The sequence below is a fragment of the Phocoena sinus genome, chromosome 3 (assembly GCF_008692025.1).
Source record: "Phocoena sinus isolate mPhoSin1 chromosome 3, mPhoSin1.pri, whole genome shotgun sequence".
NCBI lineage: Eukaryota > Metazoa > Chordata > Mammalia > Artiodactyla > Phocoenidae > Phocoena > Phocoena sinus.
The window spans coordinates 18543371-18569120 of record NC_045765.1 but is presented as its reverse complement, the minus strand read 5'-3'; the positions used below and the strand labels follow the sequence as shown (position 1 = coordinate 18569120).

General features: G+C 36.8%; 1 protein-coding gene across 3 annotated transcripts; it reads right to left on the bottom strand.

The window, feature by feature from the left end:
* Window positions 1–353: 353 nt before the first annotated feature.
* Window positions 354–21028, bottom strand: CLK4 (CDC like kinase 4). Of its 3 annotated transcripts, none has more exons than XM_032626686.1 (13): window positions 20898–21028; window positions 17951–18111; window positions 12935–13157; window positions 11783–11873; window positions 11318–11384; window positions 8386–8502; window positions 8127–8293; window positions 7826–7920; window positions 7446–7575; window positions 4592–4674; window positions 1771–1850; window positions 951–1041; window positions 354–871 (listed from the first exon to the last, which is right to left on the bottom strand). In XM_032626686.1, exons 2-13 carry the CDS (start codon window positions 18109–18111, stop codon window positions 731–733), a joined length of 1446 nt encoding a protein of 481 aa, XP_032482577.1. In that variant the 5' UTR covers window positions 20898–21028; the 3' UTR covers window positions 354–730. The 3 variants fall into 3 exon arrangements, with proteins under 3 accessions (XP_032482577.1, XP_032482579.1, XP_032482578.1); XM_032626688.1 differs by lacking the exon at window positions 11783–11873 and adding an exon at window positions 15906–16048 and having other exon boundaries at window positions 20898–21016; XM_032626687.1 differs by lacking the exon at window positions 11783–11873 and having other exon boundaries at window positions 20898–21016.
* Between the last annotated feature and the right edge of the window lie 4722 nt (window positions 21029–25750).

Here is a 25750-nt window from a genome sequence, read left to right as displayed (position 1 = left end):
ACGTTTGTGACTAACTACATAAATAGCCATTGGAAAACAGGACTTTCCAAGCTAACTTTCCAGTTAGACTTTAATCTTAAACAAAGTGTGTATGTGGTTTTATTAACCTATTACGATGCACAAGTTGGATGTCTTTCCATGAATGCTACTTACCACCACTGACATCACCCAATGAAAAAGAACAATACTTACAATTTAATGAAATTCCAACAGCAAACAGTTCCTATGGGTTTTGGTTTCTAATACCTGCCTACCTAGAGTTAATAATACTTATTACCTGTTCAACAATTACAGAAAAAACTTTTAAAGTTAAGAAAAGTTTGAGGTAAATAAAGAATATTCCTTTAAGAATGAAGTAGTCAAGATTTCCTTTTACTCAAAAAAAACAAAAAACAAAACACAAAAATCACTTCCAAGAGTCAACCTCCATGTACAAAAAAGCAAGATCAATCACATTTATCACTGGACACAAAGGATATTCCAAAGGTCTTTAAAAATGGTAATTAATCTCAAAAAAGGAAAATTAATTTTAGCTTTTATATTTCATTCATTATCAAGACCATATTTGCTTAACAAGATAATTATGCAATTGATACAAAACATACAGTATTTACACTTAACTGTACAAAATAATTTAAGGTTTACAAAAATATTAGAATGTTTAGAGTTGACTGACACAGTCTTAAATAATCTCTTCTAGAGAAGTATAGTAAGACCACTGATTTCCATTTCATTTCTTTTTTAATAAGTCAAAGAAAGGATGCTGCAATGCTTCATCCAAGGTAATTCTTTTCACTGGATCATATTCTAACATTCTTCGAATCAGGTCAAACAGTTTCTCATGTTCCTCATCATGACAAAGCATAAATTCCTGAGGGGAAAAATGACTGTTTAAGAAAGACATTAAAAAATAGTTAAAACAGTTTTTTTTTTGTTTTTTGTTGTTTTACCTTTAATGGTTTGCAGCGTCTCCTAACATATCTACCAGCAGAACTATGTTCCTCCCAATCTAGCTGATTATGATGAAAATACTTGTGTTTCCTATAGGAAAGAGACGTCTGGATTAAAAAAAAAAACAAACCCCCCAAAACCCCACATGCTTGCCCTGCCTCCACCAGAGGATTGGGGGAAAAGATGGAACCATAGACATCTCTCTCTATATATATATAAACATACAATTTCTAAAAATCTCAGCAATAATTATATCGGCTACCTTATATGATATTTTTCCTAATCTTGTACCCTCTGAAGTTTTAGTATCCCGCCTAAGTTGTTCCCAAATACCATAAGTGAAACAATGCCAGCTTCAAAAACAGAGGTTCCTAGATCCATTCCTGTAAATTCTGATTTCACTAGATCTGGTATGGGGCTGGAAATCTTTAATAATTCCCTGGATGACTTCTGTGGTGAAGCTATGTTTTGAAACCACTTATAGTATTCTTGTCCAAAGACATACATGTGGTTTGCAACAGTCTGGAATTCAAGCTTAGATATGACTCCAAAATCAAGCTTTTTACTACTCTTATGTATTATTTTTAAATCAACCTAGGAAAACACTTATGCAAAGGTTAACTTGAGTATAAAAACACCACTTTATTTACTGGATCACAAAGTAAATATTGCATTACTTTTCAAAAACGACTTCATGAAAAAAAAATTCAAAATCTACAGTCTTTGGAATAAGCAATAACAACAAAGATGGGTTTTCTATAGTTTGAATATAGGCCACTGCATGTACCCAATATAGGGCTTTAATCTTAAAAAGCATACCGTGTTTTCTGAATCATGCGTGTTGGTATGGGTCCTAACATACGTTCCATCATTGCCAGGTGCTCTTTACTATCATGAGTCTAAAAAAATAGGAAAAAGAAACTTAGCACTTTCCATTTCCCTACATGCACATAAAAGGAAAACACAAGAAAATAGTGTTTCCGGGACTTCCCTGGTAGTCCAGTGGTAGAGAATCCACTTTCCAACTAAGCCTGCCCACCACAACGAGAGAGCCCGCGAGCCGCAACTACAGAGCTCACACACTCTGGAACCTGCACACCACAACTGGAGAGAGAAAATCCACGCACCGCAACGAGAGAGAAGCCCACGTGCTGGAATGAAGACCCAATGCAACCAAAAAAAAAAAAAAGTAAATAAATAAATGTTAAGAAAAAAGAAAATAGTGTTTCCATAAAAGGACTAGATTAGACAGCTATACAATTTATATTACACTCTACTTCAAAGATGGAATAAAACTGAATGAGCTATACTGATTGTCCGATTTCTGAAATGGATTGGTAAGGTCTGTATAGCTGATTGAGGAACAACTTTTTAAGTATATTTTACTGAAGTACAGTTGATTAACAATGTTGGAATAATTTGTTTAATGTGAAACAGAACAGTTTTTCCTTATTTGTATTACTTGCACTGTTTAACTGAGGGATGACTGGGGAAGATTACCAAAAACCTGGCTACTCATTTTATCGGTTGCTTAACTAACCTCCATTACCCAATGGATAGCAACTTTGTAACACTAATCCTAGACAATAAAAATACAGTCCCAATAATTCTTACAACAACCTTGAGCTAGGAATGTGGGAACATAACTTTCAAAGAGGTTAAGATACTAGCTCAAGCTCACATAGCTCATCAATGAGGAAACCTGAGCTGTGAACCCAAGTCAAAACTCATATTCTTAAATTACACAGTAGCAGAGCTTTGGCTAAAGTAGAATAAATTGTTAAACTAAATGGTATACTCCTAAGCAGAGGCTGGCAAACTTCTTATGTAAAGGACCAGATAGTAAATATTTTAGGCTTGGATGGTCACAAATGGTCTCTACCACATATTCTTTTTCGTTTTTTAAAGCAGGCATCAGACAGGATATTGTTTGCCAACCCTTGTTCTGAAGAGCAGAGTCTATGTGCAATGCTTTTTAAATCCATTAGCTACTGTGCCTAGCACACTGCTTTCAAAATGTTCTTAATTCATGACAGGAATAAATAATACAAGCTCCATTATCTTCAAAAAGTTCCTTAGCTGAAGACTATTTTGGAGGGTAGAATTAAAATATAAACCACATCTCAAACCAAAGTTAATAATCGACGCTTAAGATCTCAGAATGATTTACAATCATAAAACCATCTGAAGGATTTTATATGTGTCAGAATGAAGAAAGCATGCACTGTTCTCAACTTTTTCCTTGACCCTATAGCTTACCACCACAAAACCAGACACCACCCCCTAGAAATGACCGACAGCTATGTTCTAGATATCAAACTTGTCTACAATCTCAGAGTACTTTTAACAGATCTCTACAGAGTAGACAGAAGTTTGGTGAGGTGCCCCACAGCAGTGAACACATACTCTGCAACAGCCGCCTAAGTGACTTATAATTAATCACAGCTTCCTCCCTCCTCATCCTGCATTGCCATAACCTCAAATCAACCTTGATAGTATTAGCCAGGAACTCCCTAACCACCCTCACCCCATCCAACAACACACCTTATCAAATCACAACCCTCTTCAATGGTTACACCACTTGAAGCTTTCAAGACTTCTAGTTTTCTGACATAAGCAAAATTATGAGGAAAAAAAGTAGAGACCTAAATAACATTTTCTCCTTTTTGTTCTGCCAAGTAAGCCAATAACTATTACCATTTCACAGAAAGAACATTTTAATACCAAAAAACCAGGAGAGATAATTTCTAAATGAAAGCTAGAATGGCAACCCTACAAAATCATTTTCATTTTAGACCAACCAGCCTACATTTGGAAACCACTGACTCCTAGGATAAAACAAATACCTTTCTATGGCAAACAAGTCCACTATGAATCAATACTTGCCTACTGACACCATTTTCCTATTTATCCAAGACACTCTGACAGCACTATTCATCCTTCCTCAACTAGAGTAGCTTCCTTTATGCCTGTTGCATTTATGAATACCATTTCTTCCTGATATGGCCATCACACACTCTAGTTTTCTGACAAACTCTTACTCTTCCTTATAGCATGGATTAAACTCCCTACTCCTCAGTGATGCCTTCTCTAAGGAAACTTAACCGTTCACCTTTTCTGGGTTCCCTTCTACATTGTTCCATTATAGCAAGTATCATATTGTACTGTACGTTTTCCCATATCTATCCTGTGTATGACTTCCTTGAGGACAGAGATGCTGTCTTTTCATTTTTATACACATAGTGCTTAGAAATGTGTCTAGGGTGTCATAGATGCTTAATACAACTTACTGTTTCTGAATACTTTTAATAAAAGTACAACATAACCAGAGCTGAATTAAAACTGACCATAGTAACACTAATGTAAATTTATGAAGGAGCACCACAATAAAACGGATCATATGAAGTCAATATGAACCATGTGTTTAAAAGCTCCACATGCAGAATGAATTATGACCATTCACTGGGAGTATTTCATTCAACTATGGTTTTAGAGAAGGATGACTATTTTGCCCATGTAAATTTTAATCTTAAGAATAATGACACTATGGCAACTTTCCAATATGGAAACCAAAACTTTAACATGCCTTTAACATTAAAGCTCATAATGAATCAGTAAATAACATTTACTAAATACATACCTGAAAGACTGTGAAACCAAGGTAATATTCAATAAGAATGCAACCTATGCTCCAAACATCACAAGGCTGAGACCAACCTAAAGCTATTTAAAAACAAAACCAAACATTGTATTATGCAACAATTTTTAATTGCCAATACACAATATCTTTTCCTATGTGGGTGCTCTCTTTATATAGCCTATTTAGGAGAATATGATAGTAAATTCAGAGTTTACATTTTTAGTTTTATATCAAACATTATTCACTATGCTTTCAGAGTCCTCCATATCCTTGTATCAAATTACAGTATTTTAACCTGGGGAAGCATTTTATGTAAAGTAAGAAGGATTAGCATATATTCCATAGTCTCTGAATTGCTTGTGCAATGAGGAACACTGTTATACCCAGTTAACGGTTGTTCTATGAAATTTTACATTTTATTAGTGCAAACATAGATCAATAATTATCCTCAGAATGTAATTACTAACCCCTCATCAATTACCATCAGCTTGATATCTGAGTTTATTTCTTCCATTAAAAAAATAGTAGTGTCACATAAATTATGTAAGAATTATAATGGATATTATAAGCAGTGTCACCCATAAGCAGAATTACATAGCTATTTAAAGTTCACATGGAGAGGTATCTATATATGTACTTTCAGGTTGTCTATATATGATCATATATACTTTCTCCTTCAGAATTCTCAAGAGTAACATTATTCAGAAAAGAAAAAAACACCTAACCTTAAGTCTATATCTAATTAGAAAGGAAAAGAGTAAACCATACAGATGTTTTAACCTTTTAAAGATTAAGTTTTTAATAAAACAATAATGTACAAATAAATCCTACTTTAAAAGACATTTCAATTACTTTCAGTAACATTACTGAATTTAAAGACAAAGGAAGAAACAATATATTCAAGGAACTTGACTATGATTTAGCCATTTTTGTTAACCCTCATGGTACTTATCACTTGAACAAAAGGATAATGGAGCATAGTTTCTACTTACAGTAACACATACAAAATCTGCAAAAGATAGAGCTTGGATCTAAGATGAAAGTTTTCTTTTCCAGCCACTCCTGTCTCCCAGTCCAGCTTTCTCCCAAGTGACTGTAAATTACCTCTTTCTCTTATGGGTCAGCTCTCACACTCTTTGGAATTTCACATCATTCACTTTTACCAACTTCTGTTTACTACCAACACCCAAGACATGAGACCAACTGCCCTCCTCAATGGTAGCAACTGACAACATCTTCCTCCTTCAACCTAATTCTGCCTTAATACTCAGGAGTAACACTTCACAAACACACAAAGAACCCTTCTAATCTTCCCATCTGTTCATTTCTTTTCCTAAAGACCAATAACCCCAATTTCAGATTTATATCAACTATCCCCAGCCTGGCCACACATGGGACTGTATTATTACTAAGAATCACTGTATCTTACGCAATCTAGGAGGAGGCCATTAACTAACTGTAAGATACACCACTGTTTTACAAACCAATAACAAAGAAAAAATGCCAATTGTTTTGTGTTATGTTCCCTCACATGTTAAAATGTAGAGAAAAATCTTCTTTTTAAAATTGATAAAACACAGCAAGTTATCTCTTTTTAAGCTCTGAAAATACCTCTCTGTCCACAATCTCTTCCCACACTCTTTTCTTTTACCTTCATTGCAGCCTTCAGTCCTCAACCATGAATACACTTTCTAAACTACTGCAACACAGCAGCTTCTTTCAGACCATACTAAGCAGAAATCCTAGTAACATCAATCTCAAAGATGAGCTCCAAACCTGTGCTATCCTATTTGGTAGCCAGTAGCCACATGTGGCTATTTAAATCTAAAATTTAAATTAATTTAAAATTCAGTTCCTCAGTCACACTGGCTATACTGAAAGTACACAGTAGTCTACGTGTGGCTACTAATGGGTACCATGTTGGATAGTGCAGATATAGAACATTTCTATCATCATGGAAAGTTCTACTAGCCAGCACTACATAATATTCTTAATTTCCTGTCCCTTTTACTAATTCTCTACTCTAGGTAAACATCATTAGTTTGCTTTCACACTCATATTCTGAACTACCAAGTCCTCTTAGACAAAAGGTAAAAAGTGGAAAAGACTGATTCCACAAAGATGTTTTACTATCCAACCTCGGTTGAAACTTACTTTTGGTGAAGTAATATGCTTATACCATTTAACTATCTCCCAATATCACCTGATCTGAATTTTTCCCACTGTCTCCAAGCCCCCAAAGCCATCTCTGACTTCCTTGCTCTATCAACATGACTTGGTCTCGAACTTTAAAATTTTGAGGCATAAGACACGCTCTCCCTCACTGAGTTCCCTTTTATTAATATTTAAAAACCCTGCACCTTAACTAATTTTCCTTTCTATGCTTTCTCATGTCAAAGATGATCAAAGAAGCTCTCCTCTTAGACTAGCCCCTCTTTCTTATCCTCTTAACCTCCATCCACCCTACATCTAGACGTCTGCCAACCCAATCTTTAGCATTTTCACCAGCACCATGATTTGTGATGAGACGAAAAGAGGTGCCCACATTGCTTCAAAATCATACTGCTGTCATGTACTTAGCCAATACAGCTTGTTCTCTTATGATCTTGTAAGACTGACTTGTTCAAAAATAACCACAACCTGGAATATCTTTACAGATGATATCACATTTTTCCCACTCAGGAAAAATATTTATAGCAATGTCCAGACAGCTTTTATGAAAACAGAAAACATTTTCTGTACACTGCTAAGAAAATTACAGCTATCCCCCAACTACCTGCCCCCCAATAAAAGCTGTAGAGAACAAAAAATCTCTTTTTCAACTAAAATATCAGGAAGTCTGGTATCTACTAACCCAAAATGACCTCTGGAGCTCTGTAATGCCGTGTAGATACCAAAGTACTATGATGTTCATCATCGTATGTTGCACTTCCTAAGTCAACAACTTTGATGTCTGTGTTTTTCAGTGTGCGTTCATCACGTTTCTAGAGATAGAGTTAAGTAAACACAAAGATCAATAAAGATATGAAATATTTTATAGCACTATCCAAAAGGCTTGCACATGAATTATCTTTTTGATTTTCAAAATAACCCCATGAGAAAGGCAAAGGATTACCCTTTTTGGGTTAAACATCAGGATATAATAAGCCTCAAAGGTAAAATTCCTCATCCAAGGATCACCAAGCTAAATTAATTTTAAAGACAACTACCAAAATTAAAACAAGTGTAACCTACCATTTTTGAATTATACTTGACTACATAGTCAGACTTCACAAATAAAATATTTTCAGGCTTCAGATCTGTATGGGTTAATTTATTATGATGCAAAACTACAAAAGAACAAAAAGACATTATTAGTTTCACTTACAAATTTAATCTGTACCGGGGGACAGGAGAATTAGTAGTAGAGGTAGGGATCAAAAGTGGTTTCATCTTTACTTGCAATGTGTATTTTTAGTGACACTGTTTTGATATGTTGCTTGTAAAATAAAACCTTTAATTTACTGGTATTTAAAAACTTAACAAGTATACTTACAATTTATTGACTGACAGATCTGATATGCCATTTGCCTGATATGGTCAATTTGAAATGGCAGAAAGCTGTTTTCTTTAATGAAATCATAGGTACTAAGTCCCAGGAGTTCAAACACAATACAAACATGACCATGATGATCAAACCATTCTAGCATCTGGACACATCGGCTAAAACAGATCAGAATAAAAATAATTCAGTTCACAGAATTCTGATTATTTCATGTAACATAATGGATCACAGTTCCAAGTTTATTACTTACAAGACACTATTGGGATCAGTACTATTTAAATGTTCTAATACTTGGATTTCTGAACGAGCTGCTTCACGATATCGTCCCACATTTTTTATGATTTTCACCGCTACATGCATGCCACCCCTTAAAAACAAAATGAAAATGGTAAATGTACAGAAGGGCACTGAAGACATGTATCCTCTAAAGCAGCTATCCCCAACCTTTTTGGCACCAGGGACCAGTTTCATGGAAGACAATTTTTCCATGGTGGGGGGAGGGTGTGATGGTTCAGGTGGTAATGCAAGCTATGGGGAGCAGCAGATGAAATTTCACTTGCTTGCCCACTGCTCACCTCCTGCTGTGAGGCCCAGTTCCTACCAGTCCACAGCCCAGGGGTTGGGGACCCCTGCTCTAAAGCATAATCTTATTAAGTACCAATCATTCTATGCTATTTTCCTAAAATAATCTTTCAGGGTATATTATAGCAGATCTATAAACATTTTTTCGAAACATTTTGACAAAATATACATTATACGGAGTGATGATTTCTCTTAATACTTATCAACGTTAATGTTTGTTTCCAAAAGTTTAAATTTACCTAGATTTTATAAGTAGTTTTTTTTTAAAAAAAAAGGATAAAAATATAAACCTTGAATAGAACATACTACTGCTGAAAGCATTCACTCATTCACCACGCTAGACCGACTGTGCCAGATGTTGCATTGGAATCAGTGTTAAAAAGGGCTTGTCCCATGTACCTCACAGTCTTAATGGAAAAGACAGACACTTGAACAACTTATCATAAGGTTAGAAGTGCCTGGTATAAGGAGTAGAGAGAAGAAAGAGCCTAACCATCAGGGTTAGGGGAGCTTAGACTTCTTCAGAGAAGGAAGACAGCTATCAGTTTGTTAGATAATTCCGGCAAAGGAGACACCAATAAGTCATGAAGCCAAAAAAATGTTTAGTGCATTCACGGATGCGAATAGGTATAAATAGCAACAATGTAGGGCAGCGTGTTTTAGACTGGGACATCTGTAATACTTCCTAAAAAGTACAGAGGGAATTTCCTGGTGGTCCAGTGGTTAAGACATGAGCTTTCACTGCCGTAGGTCCAGGTTCAATCCCTGGTCGGGGAGCCGAGATCCCGCAAGCCACGTGGTGCGGCAAAAAAAAAAAAGCCATAAATGATTTTGAGGAAAGGGATTTCCAAATCTTCAGCTTCCTTCTGTCCTCTTTTCTAAACCTGATCTTCTTAAATACAAGCCAGCAGTCAACCCTGCATTTTTCACTATGGCCTTCCCACATTACAAAAGAGAACCCCATGCACACGAAATTAATATGGCAAGGTTTGTGCCCTAGGCTGTTTGTAAAAAAAAAAAAATCTTTGAGGCAAACAAATTTTTCTAGTGGTTGGATAGCAAACCTGTTCCAAACTCATTTCTTTTGACAAGGCCCCAATGAAGTTGTGGGCTGATATATAATCATCAAAATAAATTTTTAATGATTTATCTCCCTATGATGTATAGCATATATCTCAAGACTTACAAGAATTACTATAAAACTGCTGTGACAAAACTTCTTCTAGTCTCATCTATTTAATCGTATGGCCAAGTTTTCTAACTGCTAATAAGCTATAAAAATGAACAGTGCTAATAGCTATAAAAATGAAAAATGGATAATGGTGTTAGCTAATGCTACTATAGTAATCATATTGCAGTATATAAATGTTTCAAACCAACGTTATACACCTTAAACTTACAAGCTTTCATATTACTTGTCAATTAAAAAAAAACGAAAAATGGAAACTTAATGCTAAAACAGTAAGATTTATCTATGGACACATGAACTCATTTTTTAAAGGCCCCAACCATCTCAATAAAAGATATATTTTCAATTACATTGTATGTTTTAGGTCTAATAAGTATCAAAATTTGTAACAGATTTGTACTTGATCAATTGAATACTATTCATTGGAATATCTCAAATACTCAAGTCTTAGAACCTCAAGAAATTTTTAAAAGACCTTAATGGGACAACTAGTGAAATGTGAATCAGGTCTGTAGATGAGCTGGCAAAACTTGAAAATACATATAACATGTAAATACAGAGAATGATTAAATACTGTAAAATGTTAACATTTGTGGAATCTGGGTGAAGAATATATGGGAATTCTTAGCAACTTTCCTAAGTCAAAGTATTTCAAAATATCTTAAAATTTTACTTTATGTTCACATTTTTGTCATAGAGAGGAAAGGGTGATAATAAAAGACATTTAGGATAATATTCTCTATGAAAAATGAAGTAAAAGTAAGTTCAAGGATAAAGCATTTCTAAGTATTCAAGAAAAGTTTGTTCATGGATGACAGGAGGTATCAAGCTGTTGTATTTAGATTCCTCCAAACATATTTAAAAAGAGAGATATGTTTTTTTAAAAAATCAGCATTTACAATAAGCTGGAAATTACATCCTCAACTATTTTATGAAGAAAAGTTTAGATGTCAATTTAGAAATGTGCGGTTTCCACTAAACTGTTTTAAGACATTCACTTACATAAAAACTTGCAACCACAGAATAGGGATCCTAGAGGAAAACATTTCCTTTGGAAATAAAAGTTTTTGAACCAAGAAGATTAGACATGCTAATTTATTGTCTCTGCAATTCAAAAGTAGGGTAAAGCACTCCAAATCTCTTATAGAAAGCTAAGGACCTAAGTTCTGGGAAACTCTTCACTTGAACATTCACATTAATTTCAATGAACTCCATCTGATAAAAATTTTTAGCATTCTTGATCAAAATCCATACTTACGGTAAATAAATCATACACAGTTCTAGAACTTTTGAATACTTATACCTTCCAGGAAAACACATAGCTACCACTTAAATTCCATTTCATTTAAATTATGGATCCTTCTCCACCAAAAATATCAGAATGTTCAAAAAAGAAAAACAACAAACTTACATGCCATGATCAATACACTCTACAACTTTGCCAAAGGCCCCTTCTCCCAAAGTGTCCACGATTTCATCTAAAGTGAGGGGGGAGAAAGAAGTGTAAGTACCTGTGTACAAATTATCAGTTATTCAAATAATGAGCGCTTAAGTGTGGAATATTTTCAAATGATCTCTATTAAAGCATAATTAAGGTTCCAGCAGTCAAATTATTTTATTTTCAGCTGCTACAAAAATAATTTAGATAGAGCTATCATTCTTGCTCTAATCTCAAATTCCACTGATTATTTTGGAACTTTAGAGTAGAAATATTTAAACTCTATAGAAAAGAAGAAATACAAAAGAACAACAAACAAACCCACGAAAAACAAAACAAAAAAGCAATGAAGAGTTCTTTAGCCCCCCGCTGACAAACTATTCTTAAAAAGATTATTCTGTCTGAAAAGTTTAAAAAGTGTTGAAAAATATTCTATACATCTTGCTCTTAGAACGTCTCCACTTTGACAGATCAGGTGACCCTCCTCATCATCCTCTATACTCCTGGATCTTTTCCTTCGGTGGCTCTTCTGGAACGGCAAGTGGGCAGCACCAAGATCATCCAGCCAATCAATATATCAGAGTGAATTCAGGGCAGAATACGCAATTCATTCAGCGGGGAGATATTCAGGCATTCAGATAAGCACCAGGCCACGAACAGTTGGCAGGAGCAATTTCAAATTCAGTCCCCAGAAATTCACAAGGCACAGTTTATGTTACAGAAGAAAAACATGGCAAGGAACAGATTTTCAGATAAGATACTTAAAGTGGCAATAGAAAAAAACAACACAATTGTCTCTTTAAAATACTGACTTAATTGAAGTCTGAAATTTAAAGAATGCAATGTCATGATCTATTAATCTCTTGTTATAAAATAGCCTATGCTGTGAGTTGAGATGTCTAGTTTGTCAGGAAAATGTTTTAAAATGTCAAGATTAGTTCAAATTGATATTTAGCAATATTTTTAAACATACTTAATTAAAATAAAAGGGGAAAATAAAGGCTAATGCCAATGTTCGATCTAATCAATGATAGTTCTACTGAAGAAAACTTGGGGAGGAAAATAATTCATAGTTTACTGCAAACAAGTGAAGATTCATGAGTGTAAAAAAAAAAGGGCAGGCTTTCTGGACAATAATTTCCTCTTCAGCACCCACTTTCAGAACTCCAATGGAACTAATTGGAGCCTGTGCTATACACAGGGTAAGTATCCGCCAGTGCAACTTTCTACATTTGTCTCCAAGTACTGGGAAAGGGGTTTCTTTTAAAGTAAAAAACGTTTAAGATGAAAGAAAAGATGGGTGCTTCATCTTTTCGTATGATTATGTTATAAAAGATAAAAATATTTTTAACATTAAAATCAAGAAACTCATGATCTGGTCTGCAGAAAATGAGTAAATGTGGGCAAATGAGGGCTAACTAATAAATACAGATTAGTTGTAAGAATTTGGAAGTTTCCTTTAAGGATTCAAGTAATATAAACACAATTATATTCATATAGTATTATAAACTTTTTCAAATTTATTGGCTCAGTAAGAGCTTTTACACACAAATAAGTATCCACCCAAAATAAAAACAAAATCAATCATACCGAACATGACTGATTACTTGAACAGTGTCTATTACGCTTCCTTTTAGGACTGCTTCTCCTGCTTCGGACTGAAGATTTCCTGCAGTGGATTCGATAACTGCTTTCAACGTCTCTGTGATAATGTCTAGGAACATATCTTTCGCAGTAGTCATTTCTGTATTCATCAATGTATCTCCGGTCCCGATAATCTCTCTCATTCAAGGACCCTGCTTCTAAATAATGACTGCAAACACATTAAAGGATTTAAAATTACTCTCTTCATTCTAGAATAACATGGTTAAAATAAAACATTCTCTCAAGAATTCGTGGTTTAAAACAGCTAACTCAATAAAAGAAAAAAATACAAATTGATGAATTAGAATTTATATTTAACTGACAAAACTTCAGAAATAATTTTACTTTAACCAACAAGTAAAGGGGAACATATATCTCTATTAATATATACTGCTATGAAGGAACAAAGCTTGGGTCAAATCATTCAACATATTCAGTGTTTACTTGATTAAGTGTCCCTTTACCTTCTGGTGAAAGTTAAGACCAAAAATTCACAAAACTGCTCTTCTGAAATTCATCAATCTTGTGATATATGCATCTGTAACTAAGCTCTCTTCCTTTTTTCAGAGCCACACACAATATGAGGCAGGCAAAACAGGATTCCTTTCCTTCTTAATGTAAGTAGGTATCTCTGGCACAGAGTTCTTTCATGAAAGGTGTATTAGAGCTAAAGGAATCTTAAATATATTTCAGGCCTCTCATTTTACAGATGACTAAACTGAGATCCCTAGAAGGAAAATGATTTGCCATGGTTGTAGAGCACATTCTAAATCCTATTGTATGTGCCAGTATTATTATACACACCACCTATTCCATCTCCTCTCCTCTATTTCGAGCTTCCTGTATCTCTCTGAGAAACAAACAACACAGCTTTTGAAGGCTGCTCCATGTGCCAAAAATATCTAAAATATATCCCCCTCAAATGAGAAAAGGTTCTTGTAATTGCTTGCTTAGGATTTCCCAACCCCCTACTTCCCTCTGCATTTTGAATTTGTCACTCCTGCTTGTGAAATAAACAAGAATTCAGAAAAAACAGCATCATCTGGTGCCATAGTGCTTAACTTCTGAATCTACAGATCCCTTTGAAAATCTGATTGAGAGATATGGACCCTCTCCCCTAAGAAACGCACAAATGCGTAAACAAAACTTGGCAAGGAATTTCAGAGGTCATGGACCTCAGGAAGTCAATGGATTCCAGTTAAGCAGCCTTGATCTGATGGAAAGAAAAAGATTCAATTGGCCCAGTTTCCCGTCCCCCTCTCTACCTGGGATGAGTGTCCTTTTCAACAGAGTGTGAAGCTTCAAGAGATACCTCAGTGCACAGGGAGCACTGAGGGAGAGAGGGGACACCTGCCCAGTCAGACACACCAGCTAAAATAATCCTGACAAGCAATGGAGTGACAGATGTTAACTAGACTGCCCTCACTAACCTCTTTCTTTTTCCCAGAATATGTTGTCATTCTTTTTCTCAGGAGGCTGGTTTACACAGAAATAAAGGAGAAGCATCTCTAAAACTGCTACTCAACAGGGCTGGCATCAGATCCAGGCTGGGGAGATGCAGAAACCCCCTTTCCCCAGTGTCAGCCTTAAGTTCTAGCCATTGGAGAAACAACTCAGGATATCAGGGTCTAAATCTGGGTCTAAGTCAGGGATCTGATCAGTTGCTTGGAACCGTTAAGGGAGAGATCTACAATACGTCAAACTAGAAATTACCATGCTCTAAAGGGCATCTGTTTAATTCTGTAAGGCATCCTTCCCATAAAAGTCTAAAATTTATTGGAAAACTCTAACACTAATAATCCTTAGCTGGACTAGTACATGAAATTAGAGCTGCTGATAATCCATAAATAATCTAAAGAATAACAAACATAGAGTCAAGTAATACCATGAGGATAAACTAAAAAGATGAGGACCTCTTCAACCTACAACAACCAAGGCTTAGAGATTATATAAACAATTATATATAAATATATATATAATTATAATATATATATTCTATATATATTATATTATTAATTATATTATTAATATATTAATTATATAAAGAAATTATTATATAAAGAAACTATAATATATTATAACATATATTATAACATATATTATATAGTATATTATATGTATATTATATATTATAATATATATTCTATATATATTCTATATATATAAATATACATAGAATTATAAAGGCTATATGGACACAGTGAACAGGATGAACAGACTGATTTAATTTCTAAAAATATTCACTGAATGTCCAGTGAATATTTCACTGTAGTTCTTCAAAACAGCCAAGACTAATGAGGCTATGGGCATTCGTTTTTATTTCCACACAGGTCCTGTGGAAGGTAAAAAACATATATGAGGCAAAATCCCTGCCAACAAATAACTGTTCAGTTTGAGATTACTCATACAAGAATAAAACAAAACTCAACAATGCAGGAAATGTTGAAAGCCTGGATATGAGTGCTTAGGAGAAAAAACTCAAAATGTTTAAAATGGTCAGGGAAGATTTCATGAAAAAGAAGGGAACAGTTGCATCTTAAAGGGAAATCAGGATTTGGGCAAAGTGGGAAGTAGAAGAAATGCCAGGAAAGAAAAATGGCATATTACCATTCTTACAGTTATAGAGTACTTTTAGCCAGAATGGCTTAGAGATGAGTTTGTCTACATGTTACTTAGGAAATAGTAAGTAGACAATTTCAGCAAGAGCAATTTTCACATAGGGGAACATAGGCAAATAAATAAGCTGGGAACAGATCATCCAAAATCTTGCATGCCAGGCTAAAGGGCTTAAAACAGTGTTTCTCAAAGGGTGGTCTGTTTATTAACAATATCGAAATATTGAATTTTTAAAAATGAAGATCCTTGGACCCCAGGTCAGACTCACTGAATAATCTGGTAATATGCATTTTAAACATACCTCCAAAGTGATTCTATTCACACTAAAGTTTGAGAATCACTGGTTTAAGGCTTGATACTCTATGTTACAAGACATTTAAGGATATAAAATGTGTTCACAGCGTTCACAGCCACATCAGTCTTCCTGTGTAGAACTGATTAAGCCTGTAGGAAGGGAGAAATTCACAGGCTACTTACAAATCAGAAAGAAAAGACACTCTGAAGTATATATGAAAAAAGGTAAGATAACTGATAACCAATAAAAGCGCTGATAAATCATAAGAAAAATACACTCTAATAGAAAAAATAGGCTAAGAATACAAAAATAATGTTCACAATCAAATATACTTCAATTAAAAAAATGTTCAAGTGTTCAATAAGCACATGACAGAGGATAAATTCAGCAGAAATTTTAAAATTCAAATGAAAACAAAACACTATTCTTGGCATTTCAAAATAGGCAAGACTGGTGACAGCATGTCGTAGGAGTGTAACTTGGTACAAACTTTCTAGAAAAATACGTGAAAAATATGTGAATATGTAGCAAGAGCCTTATAAGAGTTCACACCCTTTAACTTGAAACTGTCCCTTCTTAGAACCTATTTTCAGGAAATATTCAGAGGCAAAGATTTGTATACAAAAATATTTTTCAGAAGAATAAGAAATAACTTTACATCCAAATGGGGGACTAGCATCCTACCAAGCGTACCTTCTTTATACGCTTCTGTATTTTTCATTTTTTTCCAATAATTTTACAAAAAACACTCTCGTAAAGTTTTGAATCTTGAAAAAGATTATTAGATTACTCCAGATTAGAGAGCAATTACCACCAGACATCTCTGGTGCCAATATCAAAGAAGAAACTATTGGTCTAGTGGTTATTGCACTGACTCAGTAACATCTTTATGTGGTTAATTATGAACATGAATTCATCATTCATATCATTCATCATTCATATCACTTCCTTTCTACACATACAATGCATAATAAATCCATGAATGGTTAGTACTATATGTTAAGCCTTACAGAGTATTTTGTATTTATCTTAATATAGGGTACAGATATTCTTGTATAATACATTAATTAGCTCAGGTCATTGAAATCCTGGCATAGATTCTCCCTCTTCCCTCCATATGATAGTGTGTGAAGAATGATTAGTCTGCACTGATTACCAACAAGCTCACTGTTCTACAGAACAAGTCTGTTTTGGCATGGAGAAGGAAAAAAATTACATAGTTTTTTAAAGTAACCCCAGTTGGCTAATTTAGAAAGCAATCTGGCAAACAGTCCCAGTGGAACATCTGCACAAAACAAGGAGAAAACATAGAACCAACAAAAACAAATGAGAGAGGGAAATTAATGGAGGACAGAATGAAAGAAACTCTATTCACCTAGGCTTTGTTTAATCATTTAGGAACTTGAAAAATTCCTTCAATTCTATATAAATGTATTACCTCCAAATTTTACACTGGTAAGAATACAATAGAACAGGACATATGTCATTGGAAATTTTTATTGAGGCCCTTCTTACAACAGCCAAGCTTCTAAAAATCCCAAACATATCTACTGGCCTTATCTACAAATATAACCTGTAGAATACAGTATAAGCAACTAATCCCCAACACACTTTAACATTCTCACACACCACATGCTATTTTTCTCATCTGGATGAACTCTTCCCCACCCTTCATTATCTTTCATTTGTGGAACCCTAAATAAGGCCCCAATGTACAGCTCTCCCTACTGCATAGAAGTTAAAGGCACTCACTGGTCCTTTAATCACTTACTTAACTTTTGTGTGTCTCATTTCCCCCAACTATATTACTGGCAGCTGGGACTCAATCAACTGTCTCCTATAGCTCCAAAATGGACACAGATATGTGAGGGTAGGAACTCTGTTCTATTCACAGCAGTGTCTAGCATATAATAGGCACTCAGTAAATATTTTCTGAATGAGTATTTGTTGACTGATTTATAAAACAATCTGACAGATGAAAGCTATATAAGCTAATGACAAGTCATTAAAACTATTAGTGTTAAAATGGTACTAGTTCAAGCGTAATTTACCAATCAGATTCTTTAAGCTGGTGATGTGGTTTACAATGTCTGTTCTCTTGTGTACTACTGTGGGATCTCCTCTTCCGTTTGTGACTTCCACTGTAGCTTTCATGTCCCCAGCTTTCTCTGCTATCCCAGTCAGGGCAGTGAGTTCTTTTGGAATGCCTCATCTGTTAATGGAAATGAAAAGTGAGTTGTGGAATTTACAGATGGTTATATTTAGTAAATAAAATATTTCACATTAATATTAAATAGAAAAACCTCAGCACATAGGGTTGGTTGTACAGGTTCTAAAATCTTCGTAGGTAATGGTTCCCAAGGCATGGAGGCACTATCCCACTGGTATGTCAGATGATTCTAAGTGGTATACACACCTAGTACTAAATGATAACACTGTGAGACCTTAATACATTTTCTTTCAATTCTTCTGGATAAATTCTCAGCTTGGTGCATATCTTCAACTAACACTTGCTAACTGCCATTTTAAAAAAAGAGTCAGGATTCAGGCTCAAAGCCTTCAGTAGACAACAATATCTAGCTAGAAATTAATAACTTTTTTGGTTTTATTTTTATCATTACCTTCTATGGTAAATTATTACTAATCTCTTAAGTTATTGATATAATCAAATTATTAAGTTATTGATGTTAACTTTAAATGTGAACTAATTTAAAACAAATATCACAAGTGTCATGCAGCTTTGTCGAAATACTGTGATACAAATAACTGAACTCAGAGAAACACTTAGGGATACTGAATATAGGAGATGACTGTTTATTTTCAGATCATCCTGCAGCCATTCTTAAAATTAAACATATTTGTTGTAGATCTGGGGTGACTAAAGAAATGAACCTATAAGGATGAATACGGTCACACTGAAATCAGATAATTGTGACAATTCCCTGACTCCATCTACATCCTCACAAGTTCCATTCAGGATCAGGATCTGTGTTCTAACAACGTCATCCCTATCTGCCTCTTCCCATCTTAATTCTTTCACAAAGCAGTTAAGTTTTTAACAGTGATGTCCAAACTGTTGAAGAGGGTGAGGTTCACAACTCAGCAAGGAGCTGAAAACAGGTAAAATGGAGCAAAACCAACTTAGTTAACCCCCTTCAGTTAGCCCAAATGACTCAGTAACAAGCAAACAAATTCAAGTAAAAAGTTTTAAAAACTTCAAATGAATTAAAAGACTTTAAAATGAGGCATCTCCTGGGAGGTATTCCCTAAGAAAATGTAGGTATCATGCCATCAGAGCCCGAAGCCACCAAATATTCAGATCTTTTAACTCACTTCTCTTGTTGATTCTTAGGTCCAACAAAAATCCTAAAACTCTAGTCAGGGCTCTCACTGGAAACTGATAAGTGAGCATTCTGATTTACATAGTCATTTGAATATGGGAAACTGAAATAAATGACATTACAAATTAACCTGAGCCAAAAGACCATCAGAAAAGCCATCAAAAAAAAATTATATTTCTAGTGGAATTATTCTGACCCTTCAATTACCCAAATTGTATTTTAACCACACAGGAACTCTTTAAAATTGTTTAGTTAAGCATTCTTAAATCATAGCAAGCAAAATTACAACATCTGATGACTGAGGTTTATTACTATGACTATTATAATGCAGTTTTTGCAAAACATGTGTGTCTGCTTCAGTTTTGTTTTTTTCCTTCTACTGTCAGTAGGCCATAACTAGCTCACCAAGGCAGAATTCTTAAATAACCACAGTTATCAATATGCAAATATTAAAATAAGCATCTTGGGAGAGCCAAAGGTTTTTATTTCTCTAGCCAAGTTCATTACTTTAAATTTAATTCAGCTGTTAGGAAGCCATTCCCGCGCCGCCGCCACTACTGTTCAGAAATATTTTCTCAGGAGGCCAAGAGAAGAATCCCAGATCCAGGTTACACAGATTAGGTTCCTTCGCATACAAAAAAAAGAAAAACTATCTAGAATTATCACACTATTTCTAATTAACAAAGAATCCTACATGTTAGAATCATCCTTCAATAAAAACATCAGATACAATAAACATCGGATGTTTATATCCATCTTAGAAACCTGATTCTCTACTGCCCTTTAACACCCTATATTACCCGACAATTTTACGTTATCTATATTAAAATATCTATATAGGTTAAAGTTACGATTAGATGGCTCCAAGAGTACTGTATGTAACGGATAACAAGAAGCCTGTGGGTGTATGTATGGAGCACAATCATACAAAGATAGCTATAAAATAAGACCAGGTGGCTGACGTGGTCAGTTTGGAGCGCTGTTTCCTAAGAATAGTATAAGCATTTCACGGTTACTTAAGTAATCAAGGACAGTGTGATGCATAAGTATCAGAAATGCAGATCTGATGCAACAATACTATGCTCCACTTTAGGAAAAAAACAGTTCACACAAAGGATGAGCCTCTCCGTATTTACCTCTCACAAGCACGAGCTAAATTCCACCACCTGGACTCGCAAACTAGCAGTTCCTCGGACGCCCAGTCCCCACCCCCCGCCTCTCCCCCAGGGCACCTGGTCAGGGCCTTTCGCGCACTCAGAGGCAGAAGTCTGAGCTCGGAAAATCCCAGAATGCTACAAACGGCCGAGGCCAGGGACCCAGAGTAAGGCTTGATCTAGGAAAACACTTGCCCCAGGAGGCTCTCGCAGGGTCTCACCCTGATCGGCGGGACGAGTCACGGGCCTAAAGGAGCCGTGATATGAGTGGCCTGGCCTCTCTGAGAAGAGTCAGCAGCAGAGCCGAGGCCTTTCCGCCCTAGGATTTTAAATCTACCACGACACCTGGGCAACTTTAGGTTTCAAATGCCACGAGCAGAGCTGTGCCCCGAAGAAACCCAGGTCGCCGAGGCCCCGAATCCCGTCCTTTTTCCGACACGTGGCTTCGAGACCTAAAAGACTGGGAAACCACCCAGCCCAGAACACCCTATCCGAAACCTTACCTCCGCAAAAGTAAAAGGCCCTTTGGCCAATAATTGTCACCAAACCGCCGTCTTCTCTCCCAGTCGCTGCGACAAACATCCTACAAGATGGCGGCAACACCCTCTCCCTACACCCCCACTGTCGGCCTCTAGCGCCATTTATAAAGGACGAACGCGCCTGCGTAACAGAGCTCACGCGCTCCCGCCTCTCCCCTAAGGGGCGGAGCCCTGTGTGACGTCAGGGGCGGGCCCCGCCCTCCACCACGCGGCTACGCGGGCGGAGCAGTCTACGCTCCGAGATGTGTGGTAGGTGAGGCAACTCCCTAGAACCTGGGTGAAGCCGGGAGGAAACGCCGTAAGCCTGTGGCACGTGTCTGCTGTTACTCGAGGAGTTATTCTGAATGCAGCACCTCTCAGCAGAGCCAACCGTGGCTCCGTTTCCTGCTCTCCCGCCCCAGTGGGCCGGACCACGGCTGAACTGCAGGCAGAGCCACCACGCAATAGACAAGCCGCAAACCGGCCCAGGCTGGTGCTGGGGTTAGCTCAGTGAACGCGATTGTGTAGTCCAGCCCGCTTGGAACGTCCTGTCTAAAAATGGATTCCGATAAATAGGATGTCTTAGGAAACAAGCTCAGAGGTGCTTATCTTTTTAAGGCCTGTGTTCCTAATAAAAAACAACAAAAAAATAAGTTTCAGTTGAGACTCCTTACAAAATTTTTCCTGTTGTGGTCCCTGCCTCCTGGTAGCTGGAAGTTTCCCTAACAAACTTTTCCCCATTATTTATTCCTGTGAGTCAGTTTTATTTAACCAAGGCAGAGTAATGTCTGAGAGCTAGTGAGCCCCGTTAAGGGGCTTGCTTACCTCAGATAAGGTATTTCGCAGTTATAAGGATCCCCAGACAGTTTCCCGTTGTGAGCGTGTAGAGTGAGAAGAGAGAAAAAGGCCAAAATCTGAGCCCTGGGGAGCACTTCAGGGACAGAGGAAAAGAGCCTGAGAAGGAATGATCAGAAGGAGAGGAGAACCAAGAGTGCGGTGTCAGAGTAAGCGAGAGAAGGACTTAAATGAGGGAAAGGCTGACAGTGACAAATGCTGGGAAAGAGTCAGGTAGGGTTGGTCCTGAAAAGTGTCAAGGGGATTTTGTGTTCTGACAAACATTCGATGGATAAAAGAGAAAATCAGAAATCAAATTTGGGAGGGCATGGTTGGACTGTTGCGGGCATAAATCCAATAGCATGTGGGTTTGTACCTTGTTAGGTGAAAGGAGGGCACTGTCATTTCATGACCTAATACTGTAGAAAACTTGTGCCACCTACTCTGGATAAATTGAATTGTTATGGAGATTGTACCCCATGTTAAGAAGTGAAGAAGTGAAGTTGAAAAGATAATTGGAGAATTGGAAGTGAAAATTCTTTATGCTGTAGAATGAAACACGTTATTCTTCTCACCTGGAATAGCCACCATTTATGCATCTACAATTTTAAATCTTACCCATCCTTTGAGGTCTGTCTCTAAGATGCTATCTCTGACTACATCAGTTCCCACCTATCTCCCTGCTGTTGACTACTCTGGTTAGAGATGAGGTCCTTAGTCAGTTGGCCAAAGCACACTGGTGTGCCTGGGACCACCAAAATATGATGACCAATTTTGTCCATAGTGTGAAATGTATTGGTTCTACAATTGATTACGCCTACTATTTCAGGGACATCTATCAGTTGGAATGTTTAGCTGAGTAGACTGGGCCATCTTGCGAGGTAAAGTGGGACTCAGCTTGAGGCATATAGAGGCATAAATTAAGCTGGCAGCAAAGAAAAGTTCCCCTTTTTTGCTGGCACATGAAAGATCTTTGTCTTGTGAAGCTAAAAGAGAATGTGGTCAGGACAGTGCACAGTTTTGTTCAAACAGCAATATAAACTTAAAAGACAGCCAAGTGGAAAGGCCCCCTACAGAGGGATTTATAGACATCACAAAACAATGTTATGCAGTAGTGCAGTCTGCTTTGTAGTTGCTGCTATCTTATTTCAGTGTCATTTTGAATAAGTTTGCCACTTAAATATTAAGCCCTAATATTTGAAAGTGTGTCATGATCAGGAGGAGGTCAACATGTATGGTGCTCCTATTTACTCTCTGTGGCTTATGAGCTTTGACTGGAGACAAGGACCTAATTTATATTATCTTTGGTATCTCAGTGGCTACAACCCAGTACATATTTGTAGGTTGTTTATGGAAGCTGCTTTTGGCTGTTTTGCTCAGTTGGGTTAAGTTGGACTAAATCAAAGGTTGAAATTTACTCCCAGAATCTCTGGGCCAGTTGGCTTAATAATCTTACCTGACACCTTAACCCTTTCTAATAAGTCAGTTACCTGGAAAATGAACACCTTGTGTCAGAGGACTTAATAAAAAGTCTGTCTAAATTTCTCAGAATCCACTATTAACACCAGAAAAACTGTCTAATCTGGTAGCTTCATCTCAACACAGAACAAGTATGTTGCAACAAAAGGAATAAAATATCTAGGAATAAACCTACCTAAGGAGACAAAAGACCTGTATGCAGAAAATTACAAGACACTGATGAAAGAAATTAAAGATGATACAAATAGATGGAGAGATATACCGTGTTCTTGGATTGGAAGAATCAACATTGTGAAAATGACTCTACTACCCAAAGCAATCTACAGATTCAATGCAATCCCGATCAAACTACCACTGGCATTTTTCACAGAACTAGAACAAAAAATTTCACAATTTGTATGGACACACAAAAGATCCCGAATAGCCAAAGCAATCTTGAGAACGAAAAACGCAGCTGGAGGAATCAGGCTCCCTGACTTCAGACTATACTACAAAGCTACAGTAATCAAGACAATATGGTACTGGCACAAAAACAGAAATATACATCAATGGAACAGGATAGAAAGCCTAGAGATAAACCCACGCACATATGATCACCTTATCTTTGATAAAGGAGGCAGGAATGTACAGTGGAGAAAGGACAGCCTCTTCAATAAGTGGTGCTGGGAAAACTGGACAGGTACATGTAAAAGTATGAGATTAGATCACTCCCTAACAGCATACACAAAAATAAGCTCAAAATGGATTAAAGACCTAAATGTAAGGCCAGAAACTATCAAACTCTTAGAGGAAAACATAGGCAGAACACTCTATGACATAAATCACAGCAAGATCCTTTTTGACCCACCTCCTACAGAAATGGAAATAAAAACAAAAATAAACAAATGGGACCTAATGAAACTTCAAAGCTTTTGCACAGCAAAGGAAACCATAAACAAGACCAAAAGACAACCCTCAGAATGGGAGAAGATATTTGCAAATGAAGCAACTGACAAAGGATTAATTTCCAAAATTTACAAGCAGCTCATGCAGCTCAATAACAAAAAAACAAACAACCCAATCCAAAAATGGGCAGAAGACCTAAATAGACATTTCTCCAAAGAAGATATACAGACTGCCAACAAACACATGAAAGAATGCTCAACATCATTAATCATTAGAGAAATGCAAATCAAAACTACAATGAGATATCATCTCACACCAGTCAGAATGGCCATGATCAAAAAATCTAGAAATAATAAATGCTGCAGAGGGTGTGGAGAAAAGGGAACAATCTTCCACTGCTGGTGGGAATGTGAATTGGTTCAGCCACTATGGAGAACAGTATGGAGTTTCCTTAAAAAACTACAAATAGAACTACCATATGACCCAGCAATCCCACTACTGGGCATATACCCCGAGAAAACCAAAATTCAAAAAGAGTCATGTACCAAAATATTCATTGCAGCTCTATTTACAATAGCCCGGAGATGGAAACAACCTAAGTGTCCATCATCGGATGAATGGATAAAGAAGATGTGGCACATATATACAATAGAATATTACTCAGCCATAAAAAGAAGCGAAATTGAGCTATTTGTAATGAGGTGGATAGACCTAGAGTCTGTCCTACAGAGTGAAGTAAGTCAGAAAGAGAAAGACAAATACCGTATGCTAACACATATATATGGAATTTAAGAAAAAAAAATGTCATGAAGAACCTAGGAGTAAGACAGGAATAAAGACACAGACCTACTGGAGAACGGACTTGAGGATATGGGGAGGGGGAAGGGTGACCTGTGACAGGGCACGAGAGAGGCATGGACATATATACACTAACAAACGTAAAGTAGATAGCTAATGGGAAGCAGCCGCATGGCACAGGGATATCAGGCTCAGTGCTTTGTGACCGCCTGGAGGGGTGGGATAGGGAGGGTGGGAGGGAGGGAGACGCAAGAGGGAAGAGATATGGGAACATATGTATATGTATAACTGATTCACTTTGTTATAAAGCGGAAACTAACACACCATTGTAAAGCAATTATACCCCAATAAAGATGTTTTTAAAAAAAAGAATAAAATTACAAAAAGTGACATTAGCAACCATTCTAGAAGAAGCACACAGCCTCTGTAGAAGTACAAGTAAATTCGCTCTTTTTCCTTAAAGGACCATTCAAGTGCATTTTGTTCATTTTTACAGTAATGAAAGAGAGTGCCCTTCAGTCAATTTTCAGGACCTGGTACAAATTATTATATTTTCTCCCTTTAAATGTCAAGGTCAAAAAGTGGAGGGCTCCCCCGCCACCCAGAGCCAAGCGCCTGGGCCAAGAGTGGGAGCTCCTGGCGCGCGCAGGACCTCGTGCCCAGAGGTTCCGACGACCCACGAACCGTCCCACACCCCGATGCCAACGGTCGCCTCGGCGCCGTAAGCTTCGCGTCTACAGACTTCGGGGCCGCCCAGAAGCCAAAGCCCGTCGAAGGTCCGACCCCGCTGACCCGCGAGCATGGGCAGCTACCTGAGCATGTACCTGGGCACGGTCAAGGCC